A 25865-nucleotide genomic window follows, 5' to 3' on the forward strand; every position below is an offset into this window, starting at 1 on the left:
AAATCAAATTTTGTCACATGCGCCGAGTACCGCAGGTGTAGAACATAGTGAAATAATTACTTACAAGCCTTTAACCAACAATGCAGTTTTAAGTAAATATTTACCAAATAAACTAAAGTAAAAAGTAACACAATAAAATAACAATAACGAGGCTATATACAGGGGGTACCGGTCAAATGCGGGGGTCCTGGTTAGTTGAGGTAATATGTACATGTAGGTAGGGATAAAGTTACTATGTATAGATAATAAACAGCCTTTTGGACCTAGACTTGGCGCCCCGGTACCGCTTGCCGTGCGCTAGCAGAGAGAAAAGTAGAACGTTCTTATCATGACTGTCCTGTCTGTCTCTGTTCCTCAGGACTAAAGCCTGTCGTTACTTCGACCAGGGTCGTGGCACCTGCCCGTTTGGCTCCAACTGCTTCTACAAACACGCCTTCCCTGACGGACGGCTGGAGGAGCCTCAGCCTCAGAGAAGACAAGCGGGGTCCAACGGCAGGAACAGGGTGAGGCGCTGCTCGGACAAATGTCCTTTCCGTCAGACATAGATCGAGACGATTTTCGGTTTTCCTATGGGGTTCGGACGTTAACAGACAATGATCTGGCATTTGGACAATTTGTCTCACGGTCCAGAAGTTCTCAGCCCTTATTGTACCGCTTCCTGTTCTGCTTTCATAATACCTGAAAGGAATTCCTGTTTTTAATATTCCTGTTCTCCCCTCCAGAACTCGAGGAGGACGCCCCTGTGGGACCTGTTCGAAGAGCGGGAGAACAGCAGCGACTCTTTGGACAACGAGGACGAGGAGATGGTGACCTTTGAACTGAGCGAGATGCTCCTCATGCTCCTCGCCGCGGGAACCGACGACGACGTCACGGACTCGGAGGACGAATGGGACTTGTTTCACGAAGAGCTGGACGATATCTACGAGATTTACCTATAGCACTACTCCTAACGTTAACGTTAAAACCCCTATCCTTTGACTACCCTCTTCACCTTTACTGCGCTGTAGAATGGACTGTCTTGTGTGTTTGGACAGTAGCTTCTTTCCTCTGTTGTGGCAGTGCCTTTGGGCCTTTCATTCAGAAATCAACTACATGAAGAAGGAAAAACAAAACAGATGAGGGAAAAAAAAATGTATATGAGAACAGGTGGGTGTAAAACATTTTCTAGAAACGTCCTGTCCTTGTGAATTTATCTATCCGTGTCAGGTTCATGTAAAAATAACAATAAAACAAAAAAAACAAGGAAAAGAATTACAAACATTTTTGAAAATATCGCTAATAAACAGTGTTTATTTGTGGACGTGGGTTTGACTTAACATTTTTACCCAGGTGATGTTTTTAAGACTTGTTTTTTTTTTTTTTTTTTTTTTGAGGATGATGCACCAAACCAACTCTCCACAACTACACTTCCTGGTGATGATGTCATGTCTGTGGTGGTCATGGGTATCGTAGTCCTCTGGTCATGCACTGAGTTATTGGGTGGAGGGAGACAGCAGTCCTGTCGACTTCCTATATTCACTCTTTCCCTCCTCCCTCTCCTGAGGGGGGGGGGGGGACTCCCTCTGTCAAGGAGGGGGGGTGATGACTCCCTCTCTGTAAGGAGGGGGGGGGACTCCCTCTGTCAAGGAGGGGGGGTGAACTTCGGGGAACAACTTACACTATCTAAAGTTGTTTTTTGAAATGGGCTCCAAGTCCACTTTTATTTCCCCCCCCCCCCCCCCCCCGGTCCTGATCGCAGGTATTATTCAGGAACACCTGTGGTACCTAATGACAAGTCCTTCCTCAGAACCAAGCTGAAAGTGACACTCAATGACACTGTGTTCCTAATGGCACCATATTGACTATACACTGAGTGTACAAAACATTACAAATGCCTTCCCAATATTGTTGCACCCCCCCCCCCCCCAGAACAGCCTAATTTCTTCGGGGCGTGGACTCTACCAGGTCTGATCCTTATACCATAGGGCTCTAGTGAACTACCAGTGGTCTAGATAGGGTGCCATTTGGAACACAGACCTGTCTGGTCACTGCTTCTCTTTGAACTCCCATTAGAATGCACTATATATATATATATGATGTTTCTCTATGGTCCACAACCATCCATCATGACTTGAAATTAAAGTTTATTATCAAAGTTAACAGGGGTTTTACTGAGTGGAATTCATTATTGATCTATGTCATTAAGTTGTGCTCTGATTTTATAGACATATTTCTATTATATTATGAATTGTACTACACGTTTTAGAATTTCACATTTCTACATTTTAAGTGGGGCTCTGACGTGGTGGTTCTATGTGATCTGTTATTCCACCCAGAATGCATTATTTTGTTACCCCCACTAACTCAAGTCCCTACTAGGAAAAACCAGTCGTTCGAGGTTTTAGCGTTCTCTGCCGTGCTTTGTCCTCAATCTGAAGGTCTGTTGCCGTCCCAGCCAGTCAACCTCGGCATATTTAATGACGTGTCTGTGTCCTGTGGGGAATTGATGTGACATCGGGGGACGTTGGTCCATATTACTGTCTTCTCTCTGCTGTCACTCTGAATGACTTATGTCCCAGAATCCACCCCTAGTTCACTATAGTGAACTATCTATTACCTGGGTTAAAAGTAGCCTAGTTCACTACAGGGAACAGGGTGGGATGAAGCCTGGTTAACGGAGGTTCTGGATACATGGAGACACTGGTAGTCCATTTAACAGGGTGGGATGAAGCCCGGGTAACTGAGGTTCTGGATACATGGAGACACTGGTAGTCCATTTAACAGGGTGGGATGAAGCCCGGGTAACTGAGGTTCTGGATACATGGAGACACTGGTAGTCCATTTAACAGGGTGGGATGAAGCCCAGGTAACTGAGGTTCTGGATACATGGAGACACTGGTAGTCCATTTAACAGGGTGGGATGAAGCCCGGTTAACTGAGGTTCTGGATACATGGAGACACTGGTAGTCCATTTAACAGGGTGGGATGAAGCCCGGGTAACTGAGGTTCTGGATACATGGAGACACTGGTAGTCCATTTAACAGGGTGGGATGAAGCCCAGGTAACTGAGGTTCTGGATACATGGAGACACTGGTAGTCCATTTAACAGGGTGGGATGAAGCCCAGGTAACTGAGGTTCTGGATACATGGAGACACTGGTAGTCCATTTAACAGGGTGGGATGAAGCCCAGATAACTGAGGTTCTGGATACATGGAGACACTGGTAGTCCATTTAACAGGGTGGGATGAAACCCGGGTAACTGAGGTTCTGGATACATGGAGACACTGGTAGTCCATTAACTCTTCTGGAAGATTCAGCTAGAAATGCTTCAGACCAGAGGGCTAGACTAGCTCTGGTCCAGGGTGTCTCCAGGCTGCTCGCTCACTATAGATAGTGATGGATGGTGAGAGCACAACGACGCCTTGCACCAGAGCTATAGGGCTAGACATGGCAGAATCTCTACTTCCTGTATGACACCTCTAGACATGGATACTCTATTTCCTGCCACCTCTAGACATGGCAGACACTCTATTTCCTGTATGACACCTCTAGACATGGACCTTCTATTTCCTGTCACCTCTAGACATGGAGCTTCTATTTCCTGTATGACACCTCTAGACATGGACCTTCTATTTCCTGCCACCTCTAGACATGGAGCTTCTATTTCCTGTCACCTCTAGACATGGAGCTTCTATTTCCTGTCACCTCTAGACATGGAGCTTCTATTTCCTGTCACCTCTAGACATGGAGCTTCTATTTCCTGCCACCTCTAGACATGACAGACACTATTTCCTGTATGACATCTCTAGACATGGAGCCTCTATTTCCTGTCACCTCTAGACATGGCAGACCCCCTATTTCCTGTATGACATCTAAGACATGGACCCTCTATTTCCTGTATGACATCTCTAGACATCTCTAGCCTCTATTTCCTGTCACCTCTAGACATGGCAGACCCTCTATTTCCTGTCACCTCTAGACATGGTAGATCCTCTATTTCCTGTCACCTCTAGACATGGCAGACCCTCTATTTCCTGTATGGCATAAGGGCCCTTGGCGTTATAACTACTCTATTCCTGGCTACTCACTTTATAAATAGCCTTGCCTATCATTTACCAGACACTCCAATAATACCAAGTTATTTTGCTAAACAAATCCTAGGGATAGATCAACCGTTATATCAACAGTATGATTCATGTCCAATGTTGCCGAATATCGGTAAAGGATTCTCAATTTTAAAAATCCTGGAAAGCTCAAATGAACAGAACGACTGTGGCTACATATCTGCACACAGCAATAATTCCATCCACCGCATTTCATTCCAGTGGGAGAGAAAATCCACGCCTTGGTTTACGCCGCGCCCCCTATCGCTCTCCAACCTAAAGCAAAGACAGTACAGTGTGAAGACAGGTGGAAACTGCTTCTCCAATAGAAATCCCTGATCACGCTTGTAGGCGATATCATGGCGATGTTGGCAAGTTGACGCATGCGCAAAAACACGCAAATCGAAGGCACTTCTTCAATATACAGTCATTTTTTACGAAAATTAAAACGTGTCTGTTTGTCACTTTCACGAAGTTGGAGTGACAACACGTTCAACTACTTAAAACATTGGCTCGAATATAGGTTGTACCTTTTAGATTTTGAGAAAGTTAACTAAGGAAGAATTCTTCACGTCTCTCATTGACTTCTCAACACTGGCCTGTTCCCGGAAGTATCGCGATGTTGCGCCTCTGGGTTTAGAAACTCTGTGCTAAAAGCATCTAACACTACGGAACCAGGGAAGAAAAAGAGGAGAGGAGAGAAAGGGAAGCGAACGCGCAAATACATGCATACAATGATAGCAGAAATTGGTGCCGCCGACAATCCCAAGGCCAGCTCCAACTATCCCCATCCCCAAGCAGCTGTGATCTGCCCGGACTCACCGGTTTCATCCGCCCCGGACTACGGCGTCGGACAGCTGTTCATACGTAGCGCCTCGTCCAGGAGGGACACACAGACGTCCGCGGGGAGTATCAACCCAGACGAGAGCTCCATCAAGCCGCTGGTATCCGGAGTATCCTCCGCTATTACAGACGCCTATATCATGACCTCTGAGGAATTCATGCAGACCGCTCCCTTGTTCGGCCAGAGGTCCAAGAGAAACGTTCTCTACAAGATCCTGTGTTTCCTCATTCTGATATTCCAAGGAGGCATTCTAGATTTCTACCTCATTATCTTCACTGATCTGTACTGGTGCTCGTGGATCGCCACCGACCTGGTGGTGATTTCTGGCTGGGGGATCTTCTTCATGAAGAACGCCAGGAGCAAGAGAGAGCGGGCGTGTGGCTTCCACCAGAAGAGCTCTATATTCGGCTGTAACCTCGGCGAGTTTACCTACGCCTACCTGGCCTGGTTAATCTACGTGATCGCCTGCACCCCTAAAATGGTCCTCATTCTAGAGACTTCGATATTAGATCTCATCGCGCTCAAAGTTCCATTCGGTGTAACTGGATTTAAGATTATCATGTTGCTCTCGGTCCCGTTACTCTACTGTCTCATCAATTCTATCACCGAGGACCAGAACGGAGCTACGCGCCACCGGTCCCAGAGCTGCTTCATGACCACCTGTCTGGACCTCGTAGACAGCTTTACCCTGGTGGAGTTGTTTCTGAGGAACGAAATACCGACGGTCTATTTAAAATACACGGTCATCTCGGTGTATTTCATCGCCCTGGGCGTCCCGGTGGTGTGGTTATACGAGTTGACAGCCTCCGAGATGCGGTGTCGCTGGGTCTGGGCTAGGTTCCTGGTCGGTGTGCTGGTCAACGCTCCTCTTCTGGTGGTCCGGTGCTTCCAGGTGTATGTTCACAAGATGCCCGTCTCAGTGTTCATGTTGAAGAATATGTTCTTCCTGGTCTGTAAGTGTCTAGAGCTGATGGAACAGTGCTTCACAGTGCGGGGAGTCAGGAGGTTCGGTGAGGGAAGTAACCCGGCGCAGTTCTCTCACTGTGTCTCGGAGAACGATATGTGTCCCCATGGATATGTTAACACCCTGGCCGTTACCACGCAGTCATAGGCCCGGCTTGGATCTCTCCCTGGCCGTCACTACCTAGACCTAAAACGGCCTGGATTTTATTTTATCCCCCTGGAGGGTGGAAGGCACATGAGTGATTGATGCTGGAGGAATAATTTTGAGGGCCAGGACAGGGATACGCCCTAAAACGGCATCCTATGCCCTATATAGTGCACTACTTTTGACCAGTGCTCATAGGGTTCTGATCAAAAGGAGTGCACTATATATGGAATAGGGTGCCAATGAGGATGCACCCCACAGGTGTCAATCAACGACAGCCTTATTGACGATTTTGTCATTTATTCAGATGTCAGAAGAACATTTGATTACAACAGGTGCTACAGAATCATTATGCATCAACTACACCTGCTTAAGACCTGGCAGACCTGGCCGACCTGGCAGACCTGGCCGACCTGGCAGACCTGGCCTACCTGGCCGACCTGGCAGACCTGGCAGACCTGGCCAACCTGGCTGACCTGGCCAACCGGGGCACTGGCCAGACAGATTCCTCTAATGCCTTGTCGGGGGTATGGTTGTGAAGTAGTAGCGGTGGTTGATTAGTGGGGGTTTGTGAATTGAAATCATTGACTTGCGCTTGTATTGTTGGGGGGACTTTTAGAAGAGTGAGAATCGTGTTGTTGATTTGATTTGTTTGAACGAGTTTGACAAAAGTGCAAGAAAGATTGTCGTTTTGAAACTGAATCTTGGATATGGTGTGGATGTAAAGTCATTGGTCAATTCTTGTCTCCCAATCTGTGAACCTTCCAGATAGCATTTCCTGATCAATGAATAGATGGAAACCTTGTGCTCATTTAGATGCCTAATTACTGTGGAATTGCGATATATACGTAATGATTCCAATGTTTAATCATGTCCTCTCATTTCCTAAACTATTTTGGGGGGAATATTTCATGTTATCAATATAAATCAGTTGATATTTCTTAAGGATTTGACATCACTATGTGTATTTTACTGTATGTTATGAAGTACCACAACAATATGTCATGATGATGAGACACGGAGCAGACAGCTATAGAGCGACGTCTTTATTATACTATTACTCTGTCTGTCTGTGTCTCTGTCTCTCGCTCTCTATCTCTCCCTCTCTTGCTCTTTCTCTCTCTCTGTCTGTGTCTCTCTGTCTGTCTCTCTCTCGCTCTGTCTCTCTCTCGCTCTCTGTCTCTCCCTCTCTCGCTCTGTCTCTCTGTCTGTGTCTCTGTCTCTCTCACTCTCTGTCTCTCGCTCACTCTCTGTCTGTCTCTCTCTCTCTCTCTGTCTCTGTCTCCCTCTCTGTCTGTCTGTCTGTCTGTCTGTCTGTCTGTCTGTCTGTCTGTCTGTCTGTCTGTCTGTCTGTCTGTCTGTCTGTCTGTCTGTGTCTCTCACTCTCTGTCTCTCTCTCTCCTCAAGACAAGGCCTACTACCTCTTTGCATCCAGTCAATATCATCTGGGCTGTCTGTCTGTCAACATGTGTACTGACAGTCTTGACTGATGGAATTTATCCAGTGTCAGCCTTGCCAATTTCTCACAAGAAATGGACGGAGCTTCAAAAATGAATAGTGGGTGTGATATAAATGTGATATAATATGGATACAAACATGATGAGACAATCTGCTCCAAGGTGCTATGAAGGAATGTGGAGCTGTGGAATCAGATGGGTGTGGCGTTGGTATGCGAGGTGTTTCACATTCTATTGCTGGATAAACTCTGGATAAAAATAACAAAAACCCCCACTGCTATTACCTAACAGAAGGCCCTTATATGAGAGAAACAGGTCACTGTGCAACCAATAGAACAGGGTTGAGAGAATGAAGGGTTACAGACAGATTGGAGAATAAATCACGGTCGCACACATGTCATCCCAAAATGTAGGTCTCTGTTTCTCCGATTGATCTTCTCATACAGTGAAAAAACACCAAAATTATGTTTGATTAAAAAAAATGCCAAATCCATATTGGTAATGACCGTAGTCTGCAGACACTATTGTACAGTATATAACATCAGCCGACATCTTGTATTTACTGTGTTCCAAAAAGTAGTCCATTTAGTTTCCAGTGCCTCGGCCTCTGGTCATTAAAATAGATCTTGGATGTAATATAATTCATTCAACCTTATGGTGATATGTGTCATTTCCTGTTCCTGTTTGTCCTTGACTTTTTTCTGATGGGAAAAGAGTGAGCTGAATACATCCCGAGTTCCAGTCTGTATGTGCCATCATGCCAGCTTCTTGTTACTCAGCCTCAATGCATGCCAAACTGTATGTCTTGTATGGAGTTGGCTAGAACACCAACTGATCTGAGACCAGGCTATGATGAATATGCAGTTAGGTGATGAATAGGAATGAAAAAATACTGAGATTTTTTTTTTTGCCTTTTTGAGTGCAGTGAACAGTGGAGGATTGTTGACGGGTTTCTTCATGAAGTGTTGTGAACACGAGTTGTGGAATAAAAGGAAATTATATTTTATAATATAAAGTCAAATTAGGGCATTTCTACGTTGGCTGATTGAAATGAGCTGTCCTTCTACCTACCTTTCTGTTGGCTGATTGAAATGAGGTGTCCTTCTACCTAGCCTTACGTTGGCTGATTGAACTGAGGTGTCCTTCTACCTACCTTTCTGTTGGCTGATTGAACTGAGGTGTCCTTCTACCTACCTTTCTGTTGGCTGATTGAACTGAGGTGTCCTTCTATCTACCTTTCTGTTGGCTGATTGAACTGAGGTGTCCTTCTACCTACCTTTCTGTTGGCTGATTGAACTGAGGTGTCCTTCTACCTAGCCTTACGCTGGCTGATTGAACTGAGGTGTCCTTCTACCTACCTTTCTGTTGGCTGATTGAACTGAGGTGTCCTTCTACCTACCTTTCTGTTGGCTGATTGAACTGAGGTGTCCTTCTACCTACCTTTCTGTTGGCTGATTGAACTGAGGTGTCCTTCTACCTACCTTTCTGTTGGCTGATTGAACTGAGGTGTCCTTCTACCTAGCCTTACGTTGGCTGATTGAACTGAGGTGTCCTTCCACCTACCCTTATGTTGGCTGATTGAACTGAGGTGTCCTTCTACCTACCTTTCTGTTGGCTGATTGAACTGAGGTGTCCTTCTACCTACCTTTCTGTTGGCTGATTGAACTGAGGTGTCCTTCTACCTACCTTTCTGTTGGCTGATTGAACTGAGGTGTCCTTCTACCTAGCCTTACGTTGTCTGATTGAACTGAGGTGTCCTTCTACCTACCTTTCTGTTGGCTGATTGAACTGAGGTGTCCTTCTACCTACCTTTCTGTTGGCTGATTGAACTGAGGTGTCCTTCTACCTACCTTTCTGTTGGCTGATTGAACTGAGGTGTCCTTCTACCTACCTTTCTGTTGGCTGATTGAACTGAGGTGTCCTTCTACCTAGCCTTACGTTGGCTGATTGAACTGAGGTGTCCTTCTACCTACCTTTCTGTTGGCTGATTGAACTGAGGTGTCCTTCCACCTACCCTTATGTTGGCTGATTGAACTGAGGTGTCCTTCTACCTACCTTTCTGTTGGCTGATTGAACTGAGGTGTCCTTCCACCTACCCTTATGTTGGCTGATTGAACTGAGGTGTTCTTCTACCTACCTTTCTGTTGGCTGATTGAACTGAGGTGTCCTTCTACCTACCTTTCTGTTGGCTGATTGAACTGAGGTGTCCTTCTACCTACCTTTCTGTTGGCTGATTGAACTGAGGTGTCCTTCTACCTACCTTTCTGTTGGCTGATTGAACTGAGGTGTCCTTCTACCTAGCCTTACGTTGGCTGATTGAACTGAGGTGTCCTTCTACCTACCTTTCTGTTGGCTGATTGAACTGAGGTGTCCTTCCACCTACCCTTATGTTGGCTGATTGAACTGAGGTGTCCTTCTACCTACCTTTCTGTTGGCTGATTGAACTGAGGTGTCCTTCCACCTACCCTTATGTTGGCTGATTGAACTGAGGTGTTCTTCTACCTACCTTTCTGTTGGCTGATTGAACTGAGGTGTCCTTCTACCTACCTTTCTGTTGGCTGATTGAACTGAGGTGTCCTTCTACCTAGCCTTTCTGTTGGCTGATTGAACTGAGGTGTCCTTCTACCTAGCCTTACGTTGGCTGATTGAACTGAGGTGGTCCTTCTACCTACCTTTCTGTTGGCTGATTGAACTGAGGTGTCCTTCTACCTAGCCTTACGTTGGCTGATTGAACTGAGGTGTCCTTCTACCTAGCCTTTCTGTTGGCTGATTGAACTGAGGTGTCCTTCTACCTAGCCTTACGTTGGCTGATTGAACTGAGGTGTCCTTCTACCTAGCCTTACGTTGGCTGATTGAACTCAAATAAAAATGGAATGGCTCTTTCTTGCTTCTGTTTGTTCCTAATCAATCAAGCCAAAGTATTTACAATGTTTTTATACTCTTTAGATATTATTTACGTGCCAATGACACTGCTGCATATTGAGTTATTGAAAAGGTTTGCGCAATTGTACTTGGGGTTTAGAGATGATTTAGAGATGATACAAGATAGCCTGGCCCCCGGATCTGTTTAGAGATGATACAAGATAGCCTGGCCCCCGGATCTGTTTAGAGATGATACAAGATAGCCTGGCCCCCGGATCTGTTTAGAGATAGCCTGGCCCCCGGATCTGTTTAGAGATGATACGAGATAGCCTGGCCTCTGGATCTGTTTAGAGATGATACAAGATAGCCTGGCCCCCGGATCTCTTTGTGCTCTCACCAACTCCATTGCTCATTGTCATGAGTTGTCATCACAGCACAATCAGACAGGTACCCAGGCTAGATAAAAGACAGGTTGTAACAATGTATGTACTGACAAAAAAACATGTTTACTGTACACTAATAGGCCAATAGAAGAAGCACTGGACCACCAAGGGCTTTCATTCTTGGATCTAGAATACTGGTTTACAGAGTCCAAGACTTAACTCTTGACTGACTACATTTGATTTGTTGTTGAAATGGGATTTATATTTAACAGATACTACGGTTCTGTTCCCAGCATGCATGTTTTCTATGTCTTGTTGAACAACTTGTTTAAATGGGATTTATATTTGGGGCTGTGTCCACAGGGCTCTGGTCAAAAGTAGTGCGCTATATAGGGAATTGGTGTGCCATTTGGGACAAAAAAAATCTTGATTCCCAAATAGTGTACAGGAAAACAGAAACTGGTTATTGTTTACAGAAAGCAAATTCTACGTGTGGAATGTTGTGTATTGTGTGTATATCTGAAATATGGACATGATCAGTTTTATTGTCCTGTAGAACCTGTACAACCAGATATAAGGAAGTGATGTCAGAACTAAATGTATGGATTATGCTGTACAAACCCATTGGCTGATTCATTGACTCCCCAGGTTGTGTATAATTTCAAACAGGAAATCAGAAAAACTTTATAGACAAAAGTGTTATAACAATATGAAAGACAATGCTGAACAACTAAAGTGTTTATGATCCAGAATATATGATTAACAACGTTCCCTCTGCATCTTATTGCAGAAGCCAGAGTATTTAATTGTTTAGGTAGAGAGCCTGTTGTAACCTGGCCAGCGCCACCAGTGGATTGTCGCTGGCGTCTCCTACAGGGTAGTGTACAGAAGAGTCCTGCTGGAAGGAGCTCCTGGAGATATAGCCCAGGTCTGACCCACTGACGGGTCTCTTCTCCTGGGCAGCAGGCTTCATCACCTCCCCACCCTCCTCCATCTCTACCGGCTGGGAGTGGGTTATCTCTGGCAGGGGAGGGAGGTACCGAATCTGACTATCCATCGGTACAGGTGGGGTAACCTGGATGGAGCTGAAGGACAGTTGTGATTGGCTCATCTTGACAGGAAGTGATAGGTCCATCTCTCCATGCTGTTGTGATAAGTAGCCATTCTCTGTGGACACAGAGGTGATTTCTGGGATAGCACTGAGACCACAGAGTGACAGCTGGAGAGACATTAGTTGTTCCAGGGTGTCAACAGAGGGTTGACAAGAAGGACTGTATGCCTCCTCCTCTTCCTCGTTCTCTAGAGGACAGCGGTCTGCTGTTCCCCACCTCTCCTGTAGGTGGAGACAGTTCTCTCTGGCCAAGGGTGGCTCACTCAGGAGAAGATCTGACAACCCACAGGGTTGTCTCTCCAGGCCATGGGGGTGCAGATCAGAGATAAGTACCCCAGGTGGGGCCTCAACGACTGGGTATGACGGGTACACCTGGTGGCTGTCAGAGCTGACCCTTGGAAGAAGCTCCAGCACAGACGTCCCATTACCTGGAAGAAAAAGACTTTATTAATCCATACTAGACAGACATTTGTTCTGTTGTACCAAACCCCTAGCCTGGGCACCAGTCAGTTTGTGCTATCATTCCACTCCCCTCTGATAAGCTTACCTTCCAGTCTCACTTCAGGAGTCAAGACCTGGACTCCCTGGCTGTTTTCATTGATCTCTACATCATAGCTGGAGATTGGAGGCCCCTTTCTGTATTCTGGAACACACTGTAGAACAGGAGGCCCCTTCCTGTATTCTGGAACACACTGTAGAACAGGAGGCCCCTTCCTGTATTCTGGAATAAACTCTAGAACAGGAGACCCCTTCCTGTATTCTGGAACAAACTCTAGAACAGGAGGCCCCTCCCTGTATTCTGGAACAAACTCTAGAACAGGAGGCCCCTTCCTGTATTCTGGAACAAACTCTAGAACAGGAGGCCCCTCCCTGTATTCTGGAACAAACTCTAGAACAGGAGGCCCCTTCCTGTATTCTGGAACAAACTCTAGAACAGGTGGCCCCTCCCTGTACTCTGGAACAAACTCTAGAACAGGTGGCCCCTCCCTGTATTCTGGAACAAACTCTAGAACAGGCGCGACCTGCTTTTCCAGTAGAGCATCATACTCTGTTACTGCGACCACTTCCTCCTCTGCGTTGATGTCAACACACTCCTGTTCAAACCAGTCTGGGTTTTCTAGCTGGAACACCTGGAAGGCTTCGATGGCGTCACGCAGATCCCTCCCCGATGGACATTTGAAGTACTCTTCCACTCCGATCCCCTCGATGTGGCTGACCTGATTGAATTAATTAATTCATTTTATTTGACACGTTCAAAATATACTGAACAAAAATATAAACGCAACAACTTCGAACATTTTACTGAGTTACAGTTCATATAAGGAAATCAGTCAATTGAAATAAATTCATTAGGCCCTAATCTATGGATTTCACATGACTGGGCCAGGGGCGCAGCCATGGGTGGGGGGCATAGGCCCACCCACTTGGCAGCCAGACCCACCCACTAAGGAGCCAGGCCCAGTTAATCAGAATGTGTTTTTCCCCAACAAAAGGGCTTTATTACAGACAGAAATATTCCTCAGCACATTTTTAAAGTGGCCCTTTTATTGTCCCCCAGCACAAGGTGCACCTGTGTAATGATCATGCTGTTTAATCAGCTTCTTGATATGCCACACCTGTCAGGTAGATGGATTATCTTGGCAAAGGAGAATATGCTCACTAACAGGGATGTAAACAAATTTGTGCACAACATTTGAGGAAATAAATATATATATATGTGTAGTACAGAGTTTCCTCAGCCATGAGAGTACTGGTACAATAATACATTCAACATAATGGAGAAGCTAGCGTCTTATTTCCACTGTGGGCCTCACTGCTACTAGTGATGCACCAATATTACATTTTTGGCCGATAACCGATAATTTTCCTTGCCATAAAAACCCTGATACCGATAACCGATATTTAAAATTTTAGCGGCGTTTTATTAAGCATTCTAGTACAGTTAAATAGTTAACACACACATGGACACAGCGGTCTAAGGCACTGCATCTCAGTGCAAGAGGCGTCACTACAGCCCCTGGTTCGAATCCAGGATGTATCACATCCGGCCGTGATTGGGAGTCCCATAGAGCGGCACACAAGTGGCCCAGCGTCGTCCGGGTTTGGCCGGGGTAAATAAGAATTTGTTCTTAACTGACTTGTCTAGTTAAATAAAGGTTACACACACACCACACTGACCAAAAAGTTATTTTGTTGTCATTTACATATGTCCCCATTACCAGTAAAACATAATCAAAACCTATTTCTTTCACTTACTTGCTGTGCTGTTTCGGTGTTCATTTGTTAAGTCGTTTCATTCTCAACCAGGATTTCTATGGAACGCCGTTTGGGTCTTTTCATGTCTAAAAAGATCCACGTCAAGTAACACTTTGACCAATCAGGATCTGAATATGACTGCACGTCACATAATAATTTAATGCATTCATTCATTTTTTTAACGTAGTTATTACACATTGATTACAGTACCGCTCGTATTTCATATGTCACAACGATTCATCGATACGTCTGCTATGATGCTGGTAAAGTTGTCTAGCGCACCTACAGTGCTGGTCATAAAAAAAGCTAGCTAGCTCATGGATGCGGACAATGTTCTTCCCCAAAAACGTAGCAAAACGACATCATCTGTTTCAGTAGCTATCGTTAGCCAGCTAACTAAATAGCTAGGTGTCATCTAAAATAACCCTAATTTATAAGACAGTTCTTATTTGATTAATGGTGGTTGGACCCATCTATGTGATGCTAGCCACAATAAGGATTAGCCACAACAGTGGACTTTGCGGTTAGCCTTAAAAATAAAAGTATGGCATAATTCTACTATTTGTATTCATTTGCATCACTGTTAATTACATACTTTTATTTTGAAGGCTAACCGCAAAGTCCACTGTTGTGGCTAATCCTTATTGTGGCTAGCTTCACAACACATAACCCGGTCCGATTCGAGCATCACTAGCCAGATGAAGTTAGCTGGCTGCTTATAATGTTAGCTTTGGGCAACAGGGTTAAGTAGCTTCCTAGCTAATACTTACTCACAAGGATTCCTAAATCATTGCTAAGAATAATGAAAATGGCTGCAGGTTCTACTGGTCATTGTTTTCAGGCTGGTTGTATTGGTGCTAGCTAGGTACCAAGCTAAAGCTAGCTACCCCAGAAGTTGCGGTGAACAAATGATGCTTTATTACCAACGCGATATTGAAAACACATCGTTCGTGGACGGTGTTTGCTTGTTTGCAGACTGTTTTGTACAGCTTTGGACAGTACTACTGATAGTGTTGGCGGCGCTTGGCTTGGACGTGCAAATTCAGAACACACAGCATTCTATAATACAACTGTGTTATACGACGTGTCAAAATAAAAGCTTATTTAACGTGTCAAATAGTGTTATTTGACGTGTACTTTTTTTGACATGTAAAGACCCAAACGGCGTTCCATAGTATGCCGTGAAGCTAATAGCACTGATGCTATTACTGTGTAACTCCGGTAAGGCAACATCTGAACAATAGCGCACTTGGTAACGTTAGTGTGTACCGGTGCTCGACCAGTCGTGAAGCCAACATCACCCACGACAGAGAACGGTTGATTGTCAAGGGCAATGAATTCCATTATCTTGGCTTTAATGGATTTCAACTTTGAGTTGTCTCTCGCTGACATGTTCTTACTCTTTCAAATGACTGCTCGACTTGACGACTGCTCGATCCACACAGCAGACATTGTGGGCTAGGTTAGGAATTCTGTGTTACACGTGTAGCGCAAGATTTTACGTGGCGTCATTACGTCATGTACCTACGTTATATAGTTATGCACGTCAGCTTTGACATCGGTTTTAAACATCGGCGTTAAACTAGACATCGGGCCGATACCGATGTTGCCATTTTTAGCTAATATCGTCCGATTTGTTGGAGATTTTCCAGTCATCTGATGATTCTCAGTACCTATACTGTTCTCTTTGAAGTAGAAACAATAATTAATATAAGCTTAAATATTAGACGTGTGTAAGCAGAATGAACGCTAAGCCCATGCGAGTGTACAAAGCTGGATCAACATCGAATTGACCATTGGACATGTAAAAAAACAGAACGTAAGCAGAATCTGTGTCGATGAGGCGAAGCAAGGTAAACTAACAAGACGTGACTGGTCTGGGCCATATCTGATCTTGTGAAGGATACTGGGACAGGCACATGGGTTAATCATACATAAGACAACGTCAGTCTGAACATGTGAAGACCTTTGGACAGGAACATTAGCTAAGGCATGTCATGCCACCAATAGAATCTATGCCCCAATGTCTGAGCCAATAAGAGGATGGAAACTAAGTAAGACAACAAGATTGGTAAAATGGGGTGATGACGTTATGTAAAGGTAAGACTGTATAAAAACCAAGCACTAAGAATGAAGATTCAGTTGTTTCCTGAACTAACTCGGCTTTGTTGCTCTCTGTGATAAAGTCTAATTAAATTCACAAGCTGTGGTATTTTCCACAACAGATTCCGATGTGTTCACCGATATATAGTGCATCCCTAGCTATTACCTTGAGAAAGCTAGGACCAGACTGGCCGCCCTGTCCCATACACTAGGGTACAGAACAACAGACCAGGCAGGAAGCATAGGGAGATCCCATCAACAAACTGACCTGTCCTGGTGCGTACTTCTCCTGGTCCAGGATCCTGAAGCAGAGCTCCTCAAAGTGCTTCATTAGCTTGTACTTCACAGCGATGTCGAAGACAGACGGCACGTCACGCTCACTGCCGACATCGTCAAAGTAGGCCACCATGTACTTCCCCAGCGCGGCGGCCTGCTGCATGTCGGGCAGGAAGAGGTTGAGGGCCGGGGTCAGCATGTCGTCGATGGGCGACCGGAGGTCCTCTCTTAACGTCACACGACTCTGGCCACACATCGCCCTCCACTTGGCCTGGACGCCACGAGAACAGAGGACCAGGATCTTGTCTGATGATTTGTTGACCTGTAGGAGAGAAGTGGAGAGGAGAGAAGCGGAGAGAGGGGGAGGAGAGGAGAGGAGAAGAGAGGAGTTGACAAGGAAAGAGAAGAGGCAGGAGAGGAGAAGACAAGAAGAGGAGAGAGGGGGAGAGAAGAGGAGAGAGGGGGAGAGAAGAGGAGAAGAGAGAAGAGGAGAAAAGAGAGGAAGAGGAGAGAGGGGGAGAGAAGCGGAGAAAAGAGGAGAGGAGAGAGGGGGAGAGAAGAGAGGGGGGAGAGAAGAGGAGAAAAGAGAGGAAGAGGAGAGAGGGGGAGAGAAGCGGAGAGGAGAGAGGGGGAGAGACGAGGAGAGAGGGGGAGAGAAGCGGAGAAAAGAGAGGACAAGAGAAGATGAGAGGAGAGAGGGGGAGAGACGAGGAGAGAGGGGGAGAGAAGCGGAGAGGAGATAGGGGAGAGACGAGGAGAGAGGGGGAGAGAAGCGGAGAGGAGATAGGGGAGAGACGAGGAGAGAGGGGGAGAGAAGCGGAGAGGAGATAGGGGAGAGACGAGGAGAGAGGGGGAGAGAGGGGGAGAGAAGCGGAGAGGAGAGAGGGGAGAGACGAGGAGAGAGGGGGAGAGAAGAGGAGAAGAGAGAAGAGGAGAAAAGAGAGGAAGAGGAGAGAGGGGGAGAGAAGCGGAGAGGAGAGAAGAGGAGAGGAGAGAGGGGGAGAGACGAGGAGAGAGGGGGAGAGAAGCGGAGAGGAGAGAGGGGGAGAGAAGAGGAGAGAGGGGGAGAGAAGCGGAGAGGAGAGAGGGGGAGAGAAGAGGAGAGGAGAGAGGGGGAGAGAAGAGGAGAGGAGAGAGGGGGAGAGACGAGGAGAGAGGGAGAGAGGGGGAGAGAAGAGGAGAGGAGAGAGGGGGAGAGACGAGGAGAGAGGGGGAGAGAGGGGGAGAGAAGCGGAGAGGAGGAGGGAGAGGAGAGAGGGGGAGAGACGAGGAGAGAGGGGGAGAGACGAGGAGAGAGGGGGAGAGACGAGGAGAGTAGGAGGAGGAGGGGGAGAGACGAGGAGAGAGGGGGAGAGAAGCGGAGAGGAGAGAGGGGGAGAGAAGAGGAGAGGAGAGAGGGGGAGAGAAGAGGAGAGGAGAGAGGGGGGAGAGAGACGACGTGAGAGAGGGGGAGAGAGGGGGAGAGAAGAGGAGAGGAGAGAGGGGGAGAGACGAGGAGAGAGGGGGAGAGACGAGGAGAGAGGGGGAGAGACGAGGAGAGAGGGGGAGAGACGAGGAGAGAGGGGGAGAGACGAGGAGAGAGGGGGAGAGAAGAGGAGAGGAGAGAGGGGGAGAGAAGAGGAGAGGAGAGAGGGGGAGAGAAGAGGAGAGGAGAGAGGGGGAGAGAAGAGGAGAGGGGAGAGACGAGGAGAGAGGGGGAGAGAGGGGGAGAGAAGAGGAGAGGAGAGAGGGGGAGAGACGAGGAGAGAGGGGGAGAGACGAGGAGAGAGGGGGAGAGACGAGGAGAGAGGGGGAGAGAAGAGGAGAGAGGGGGAGAGAGGGGGAGAGACGAGGAGAGAGGGGGAGAGACGAGGAGAGAGGGGGAGAGACGAGGAGAGAGGGGGAGAGACGAGGAGAGAGGGGGGGAGAGAGGGGGAGACAGATTTGTCAATCTGTCCATCTGTGGAAACATACTTTTTGTCTGTTTTGTTCAAGTGCCTTGCTAAAGGGAACAACGGTACAGGGTCTGAAAACAACAACCTTCAGATTCCCACTTTTACTTCCTAACCGTCTAGTCCTCTTCTCTACTGGGCCTGTATGTAGAAAGCGTTTCAGAGCAGGACTGCTGATCTAGGAGCAGTCTAGCCTTTTAGATTATATTGAAGGATATTACATGAACAAGGGACACTTGATCCTAGATCAGCACTCCCGGTGTCTACCCACCTGTTGTCTCTGCCACTCCAGCCAGGGTAGTCTCCCCACAGTGCCCAGCCAGGCTGTGTCTAGAAGGTCCAACACCACCTCAGTTCCACACTTGGCCTGGAGGAAGGCACAGAGCTTCAGGACTATCTTCCTGTAGAGAGGATGGTCCTGAGAGTAAATCACCAACACCCTGGGAGGAACCCTGGGGAGATGAGGAATCTGCGCCTCTAGCTCTACAGCTGGGGGAGAGGGGCCTGGTAGGACTGAAGGAGAGACAGAGAGGGAAGGAGGGGAGGGAAAGAGAGAGGGAAGGGAGGGAGAGACAGAGAGGGAGGGAGGGAGAAAGAGGGAGGGAAGGGAGGGAGAGACAGAGCAGAGGGAGAGAGAGACAGAGAGAGAGAGAGGGAAGGAGGGGAGGGAAAGAGAGAGATGGAGGTAGGGAGGGAGAGAGAGGGAAGGGAGGGAGGGAGACAGAGCGGGAGAGACAGAGGGAGGGAGGGAGGGAGGGAGAAAGAGGAAGGGAGGGGAGTGAGAGGAGGAGAAAGCGATAAAGAGAATAATGAGAAAATGAAAAAAGAGAACAAGAAGATAGCAATAAAAGAACCAACTAGAAAGATGAAACTATGAAACAGGAAGTCAGATTGATGCTCCTCTATTTCACGGACCATTGACTCCCAAAATCCATCCTCATTTCTTAACCATCATATTCTGCTAATGTCTTAATTAATGTCATGCATTTAGTTATGGCTACATGGCCGTGCCGTAACGAAGCATATTATATACATGCCTGTATTTCAGAACAGCCAAAGTAAGTCAAATAGACACTTGTCAAAATAACTTGTTTGTCACTAAGGAGCACTGAATAACCAATTTCCGATACATTTTGAGTGATTAATAAGTGAGCGATATTAAGTGAGCGATAACGGCATCTCTCCTCAACCAACCTTTCTTTCTCCGTCTCCGTAGTTGATAGACAAGACAACAGACCAGTCCGCTGACCAGCAGCAGCAGCACCACGGCTGCTACGGCTGTGTAGAGTTTAGGAGATGAACATTCTCCAGGTAACACAGTTGGAGGGTTCCCTGAAATCACACCAATATTCTGTTAGTGGAGAACATCAAATAGATCATATTTTACCACGTAATAAATAGACTTGTTGATGAACCTACCACATATGTTAAACGTTTTCCTCCTTCGTACACAGTCGTTGTTGCAACGGCTAAAAAACGGCTGGATCTAGTAGAACGCAAACGAAGCTGTGTTTTACTAGGCCACTATCAGGTTCACAACAGGTCTAACAACATAAACCTCTAGCTTGCTGAACACTGCCGGCAATTTGACGGAAACAAGGAAGTTGTAAAGTTCTAAGGAGGACTTACCTCCGCATCAAAATGGCAACAGGTCCGGGGCCACTTCTCCAGGTCAAACGCTACATTCAGCAGTGTTTGGTTGGTCTAAAGAAAAACATAAGATATGAACTCGTTTATCTTTCTGCTTGATCTCTACATCATAGACGGTACGGTGCCTTGGGAAAGTATTCAGACCCCTTCCCCATTTCCACATTTTGTTATGTTACAGCCTTATTCTAAAATGGATGACATTAAAAAGAAATCCTCATCAATCTACACACAATACCATAATGACAAAGTGAAAACAGGGTTTTAGAAGTTTTGGCAAATGTATTACAAATAAAAAACAGAAATACTTTATTTACATAAGTATTCAGACCCTTTGCTATGAGACTATGAATTGAGCTCAGGTACATCCTGTTTTCATTGATCATCCTTCAGATGTTTCTACAACTTGATTGGACATGATTTGGAAAGGCACACACTTGTCTATATAAGGTCCCACAGTTGAAATGCATGTCAGAGCAAAAACCAGGCCATGAGGTCGAAGGAATTGCCCATAGAGCTCCGAGACAGGATTGTGTCGAGGCACAGATCTGGGGAAGGGTACCAAAACATTTCTGCAGCATTGAAGGTCCCAAGAACACAGTGGCCTCCATCATTCTTAAATGGAAGAAGTTTGGAACCACCAAGACTCTTCATAGCGCTGGCCGCCCGGCCAAACTGAGCAATCGGGGGAGAAGGGCATTGGTCAGGGAGATGAACAAGAACCCCATGGTCACTCTGACAGAGCTCCAGAGTTCCTCTGTGGAGATGGGAGAACCTTCCAGAAGGACAACCATCTCTGCAGCACTCCACTAATCAGGCCTTTATGGTAGAGTAGCCAGACGGAAGCCACTCCTCAGTAAAAGGCACATGACAGACCGCTTGGTCTAACTGACTCTCAGACCATCAGAATCAAGATTCTCCGGTCTGATGAAACCTGGCACCATCCCTACGGTGAAGCATGGTGGTGGCAGCATCATGCTGTGGGAATGTCTTTCAGCGGCAGGGGGTGGGAGACTAGTCAGGATCGAGGGAAAGATGAACGGAGCAATGTACAGAGAGATCCTTGATGAAAACCTGCTCCAGAGCGCTCAGGACCTTAGACTGTCGCGAAGGTTTACCTTCCAACAGGACAACGACCCTAAGCACACAGCCAAGACGACACAGGAGTGGCTTTGGGACAAGTCTCTGAATGTCCTTGAGTGGCCCAGCCAGAGCCTAGACTTGAACCCGATCGAACATCTCTGGAGAGACCTGAAAATAGCTGTGCAGTGACGCTCCTCATCCATCCTTAGAGCTTGAGAGGATCTGCAGAGAAGAATGGGAGAAACTCCCCAAATACAGGTGTGCCAAGCTTGTAGCATCATACACAATAAGACTTGGGGCTGTAATTGCTGCCAAAGGTGCTTCAACAAAGTACTGAGTAAAGGGCCTGAATACTTATGTAAATTTGATATTTCCTGGCTTTTTTTTATACATTTGCAACAATTTCTAAAAAACTGTTTTCGCTTTGTCATTATGGGGTATTGTGATGTCATTATGGGGTATTGTGATGTCATTATGGGGTATTGTGATGTCATTATGGGGTATTGTGATGTCATTATGGGGTATTGTGTTTAGATTGATGAGTAAAAAAACAATGTAATCCTTTTTAGAATAAGGCTGTAACGTAACAAAATGTGTAAAAAGTGAAAGGGTCTGAATCCTTTCCGAATGCACTGTATGTGTGAAGAAGATTAGAATCTGGGGCAGAACCACAGCGATGAAGTGTGACACAGGATGTGCAGTGTCTCGCTTTGCAAACCTAAATGTTCTAGGTCAAACCATTGGAAGGGAAAACAAGACGTCTTCTGTACCGATGTCTGTAACGTCATGTAGCGAGCTACAGACACAATTCTGCTGATGTAGTTCTTTACACAATGAGAAGGATGTAAAAAAACGGTAACACTTCAAATCAAAGTTTATTTGTCACATGCGCTGAATACAACAGGTGTAGACCTTACAGTGAAATGTTTACTTACAGGCTCTAACCAATAGTGCAAAAAAGGTATTAGGTGAACAATAGGTAAGTAAAGAAATAAAACAACAGTAAAAAGACAAGCTATATACAGTAGAGAGGCTATATACAGTAGAGAGGCTATATACAGTAGAGAGGCTATATACAGTAGAGAGGCTATATACAGTAGAGAGACTATAACAGTAGAGGGGCTATATACAGTAGTGAGGCTATAAAAGTAGAGAGACTATATACAGTAGAGAGGCTATATACAGTAGAGAGGCTATATACAGTAGCGAGGCTATATACAGTAGCGAGGCTATAAAAGTAGAGAGACTATAACAGTAGAGAGGCTATATACATACAGGCACCGGTTAGTCAGGCTGATTGAGGTAGTATGTACATGTAGATATGGTTAAAGTGACTATGTATATATGATGAACAGAGAGTAGCAGTAGTGTAAAAGAGGCGGTGGTGGGTGGCGGGACACAATGCAGATAGCCCGGTTAGCAGATAGCCCGGTTAGCAGATAGCCCGGTTAGCAGATAGCCCGGTTAGCAGATAGCCCGGTTAGCAGATAGCCCGGTTAGCAGATAGCCCGGTTAGCAGATAGCCCGGTTAGCAGATAGCCCGGTTAGCAGATAGCCCGGTTAGCCACTGTTCGGGGGCACTGGTTGGTCGGGCCAATTGAGGTAGTATGTACATGAATGTATAGTTAAAGTGACTATGCTGCTACTCTCTGTTTATCATATATGCAGTGTAAAATAGGGGTTGGGGGGGTATACAATGCAAATAGTCCGGGTAGCCATTTGATTACCTTATCACTTAGAATAGAGCACCCTATTCCCTATATAGTGCACTACTTTTGACCAGAACCCTATAAGTAGTTTACTTGATAGGAAGTAGGGTGTCATTTGGGACACGCCCTTAGTTATTTATGTATTTTTTTATTTAACTATGCATGTCAGTTAAGAACAAATTGTTATTTTACAATGACGGCCTACCCTAACCCGGACGACACTGGACCAATTGTGCGCCGCCCTATGGGACTCTCGATCAACGATCAATTGTGATACAGCCCGGGATCGAACCATGGTCTGTAGTGACGCCTCTAGCACTGAGATGCAATGCCTTAGAACCGCTGCACCACCGGGAGCCTAATTTGTTAAAGGGAACCTACATATGTCTATTGACTTCATAAGCCATTCATAAGGCATTCATAAGCCATTCATAAGGCATTCATAAGTCATTTATAAGCCATTCATAAATCATTCATAAGGCATTCATAAGCCATTCATAAGCCATTCATAAATAATTTATAAGGCATTCATAAGCCATTCATAAATCATTCATAAGGCATTCATAAGCCATTCATAAATCATTCATAAGGCATTCATAAATCATTTATAAGGCATTCATAAATCATTCATAAGCCATTCATAAGCCATTCATAAATCATTTATAAGGCCTTTATAAGGCATTCATAAATTATTCATAAGGCATTCATAAGCCATTCATAAGCCATTCATAAGCCATCCATTCATCATTCAAAATGCATGAAATGAAATGTATGCATTCACTACTGTAAGTCGCTCTGGATAAGAGCGTCTGCTAAATGACTGAAATGAAATGTAAAAATTCATAAGGCATTCTTAAGCCATTCATAAGCCATTCATAAGCCATTCATAAGGCATTCTTAAGCCATTCATAAGCCATTCATAAGCCATTCATAAGCCATTCATAAGGCATTCATAAGCCATTCATAACATGAATAACCATACCATGTGTGTGTCCTGCCATTGTCTGTTGTTGGAGCACAGTAGTGAGACTCTGTAGTTGTGTGAGTGCTGGTCTGTACCAAACCCGACAGTCAGCGTGGTTCTGCCTTGTGGTCCAGTAGACCGCTCCAGCGTAGTATTAGGTCTCCACAGACTCCCTTCACACAGCAACAAAGGAACACTGTCAGAACTGAGTAGCAGCATCCTGGAATGTTCTACTACTTGTGTTTATGCACCTCTTATAGAATATTAGATTGTATTATTATTTATTTATTTATTTTATTTATATAAAAGTATTGAGGAGTTTCTATAAACAGTACCGGCACCCCAAATGAGTACTGGCACCTATTTCAGTCCAAGTCAAGAACTGGTCACAATACACTATGAACATTATACCTGTATGACTTATTTTAAGATATTTATTTAACTAGATGTTAATTACAACCACTCACCACTTCAATATAATAGTAATGTGATTGGTCACTTATATAATATAATAGTAATGTGATTGGTCACTTATATAATATAACAGTAATGTGATTGGTCACTTATATAACATAATAGTAATGTGATTGGTCACTCACTACTTCATATAATATAACAGTAATGTGATTGGTCAATCACCACTTCATATAATTTAACAGTAATGTGATTGGTCAATCACCACTTCATATAATATAACAGTAATGTGATTGGTCAATCACCACTTCATATAATATAACAGTAATGTGATTGGTCACTTATATAATATAACAGTAATGTGATTGGTCACTTATATAATATAACAGTAATGTGATTGGTCACTTATATAATATAATAGTAATGTGATTGGTCAATCACCACTTCATATAATATAACAGTAATGTGATTGGTCACTCACCACTTCATATAATATAACAGTAATGTGATTGGTCACTCACCACTTCATATAATATAACAGTAATGTGATTGGTCACTCACCACTTCATATAATAAACAGTAATGTGATTGGTCACGTCACCACTTCATATAATATAACAGTAATGTGATTGGTCAATCACCACTTCATATAATATAATAGTAATGTGATTGGTCACTCACCACATCATATAATATAACAGTAATGTGATGGTCACTCACCACTTCATATAATATAACAGTAAATGTGATTGGTCAATCACCACATCATATAATATAACAGTAATGTGATTGGCCACTCACCACTTCAGATAATATAACAGTAATGTGATTGGGTCAATCACCACTTCATCTAATATAATAGTAATGTGATGTGGTCACTCCACCACTTCATATAATATAATAGTATGTGATTGGTCACTCACCATCTTCATATAATATAACAGTAATGTGATTGGTCACTCACCGGCTCTCCAGACACAACCTTGCTCCTCTGAATCTTGGGATCTTTACAATCTACGGTTAATAACATCTATTACCTCACTGTTCACGATTGAATTGAATTTTGAACTAAACGTTATAACAAGTATGTTTCAGGTATTGAATGTTGAATACCTGGAAAGCTGTTGATGCCAATCCAATGTGCAGTAGGAATAGACAGTAGACTAGTGTACAAAGTCTCTACACTGTGTTTTACTCATCTCACCTGGGACTGTGATATGTTTATAGACGTTATAACCAGAGTGTTTCAGGTTTGGTTTGGGGAGGTTGGAGACTGAGACAACGTACGACAGGCCGGGTTCAACCACCACTCGATCCAGGGAGAAAGACCACTGAGAGAAAAACGATTGTCTGTTTACTACGGTGTGTCACGTAAGAATGGATATTTACCATTAAATTGATCACTTGTAATGCGCCCTACCTTTTCATATGCTGGATTAAGCATGGGTATCTTATCGAAGAATTCATATCGAACACACAGATTCTGGTTTGTGGCTTCCTTCAGAACATGAAGCTCTGTTCCTTTCAGGAAACGAATACTTCCTGATGAGAAGAAGGAGGAGGAGAAGAAATGTAAAAGTCACAAACTGCTATATACTTCTAGTGCTACTCTCCACTTATTCCACATCTAACAA

At 45.1% G+C, this 25865-nt stretch overlaps 2 protein-coding genes and 2 long non-coding RNA genes across 4 annotated transcripts; 2 read left to right on the top strand and 2 right to left on the bottom strand.

Annotated features, from left to right (window-relative positions):
* The first annotated feature begins 324 nt into the window (after positions 1-324).
* Positions 325-1296, top strand: LOC115191050 (uncharacterized). Its single transcript, XR_003877497.1, has 2 exons — positions 325-503; positions 723-1296. It is a non-coding gene; the product is annotated as an uncharacterized LOC115191050 (long non-coding RNA).
* Positions 1297-4597: 3301 nt separating this feature from the next.
* On the top strand, positions 4598-6137 carry LOC115191049 (transmembrane protein 121B). Its single transcript, XM_029749055.1, has one exon. The coding sequence runs from the start codon at positions 4809-4811 to the stop codon at positions 6036-6038; it is 1230 nt and encodes a 409-aa protein (XP_029604915.1). The 5' UTR covers positions 4598-4808; the 3' UTR covers positions 6039-6137.
* Positions 6138-11264: 5127 nt separating this feature from the next.
* LOC115191045 (uncharacterized) lies at positions 11265-24071 on the bottom strand. Its single transcript, XM_029749050.1, has 8 exons — positions 23836-24071; positions 20044-20118; positions 19834-19900; positions 19609-19746; positions 18686-18927; positions 16476-16805; positions 12396-13065; positions 11265-12276 (listed from the first exon to the last, which is right to left on the bottom strand). Exons 1-8 carry the CDS (start codon positions 24034-24036, stop codon positions 11540-11542), a joined length of 2460 nt encoding a protein of 819 aa, XP_029604910.1. The 5' UTR covers positions 24037-24071; the 3' UTR covers positions 11265-11539.
* A 1128-nt stretch (positions 24072-25199) lies between these two features.
* Positions 25200-25773, bottom strand: LOC115191052 (uncharacterized). Its single transcript, XR_003877498.1, has 3 exons — positions 25652-25773; positions 25436-25562; positions 25200-25245 (listed from the first exon to the last, which is right to left on the bottom strand). It is a non-coding gene; the product is annotated as an uncharacterized LOC115191052 (long non-coding RNA).
* Between the last annotated feature and the right edge of the window lie 92 nt (positions 25774-25865).

This window comes from Salmo trutta, unplaced genomic scaffold (genome assembly GCF_901001165.1).
Source record: "Salmo trutta unplaced genomic scaffold, fSalTru1.1, whole genome shotgun sequence".
Classification (NCBI taxonomy): domain Eukaryota; kingdom Metazoa; phylum Chordata; class Actinopteri; order Salmoniformes; family Salmonidae; genus Salmo; species Salmo trutta.

Coding starts and splice junctions, on each gene's coding strand:
- LOC115191049 (XM_029749055.1), top strand. CDS start 4,809: ATGCATACAATGATAGCAGAAATTGGTGCCGCCGACAATCCCAAGGCC.
- LOC115191045 (XM_029749050.1), bottom strand. CDS start 24,036: ATGCTGCTACTCAGTTCTGACAGTGTTCCTTTGTTGCTGTGTGAAGGG. Junction 19,901..20,043: donor GTTGCCATTTTGATGCGGAG/GTAAGTCCTCCT, acceptor GCGTTCTACTAG/ATCCAGCCGTTTTTTAGCCG. Junction 12,277..12,395: donor TCCTGAAGTGAGACTGGAAG/GTAAGCTTATCA, acceptor TTTTTCTTCCAG/GTAATGGGACGTCTGTGCTG.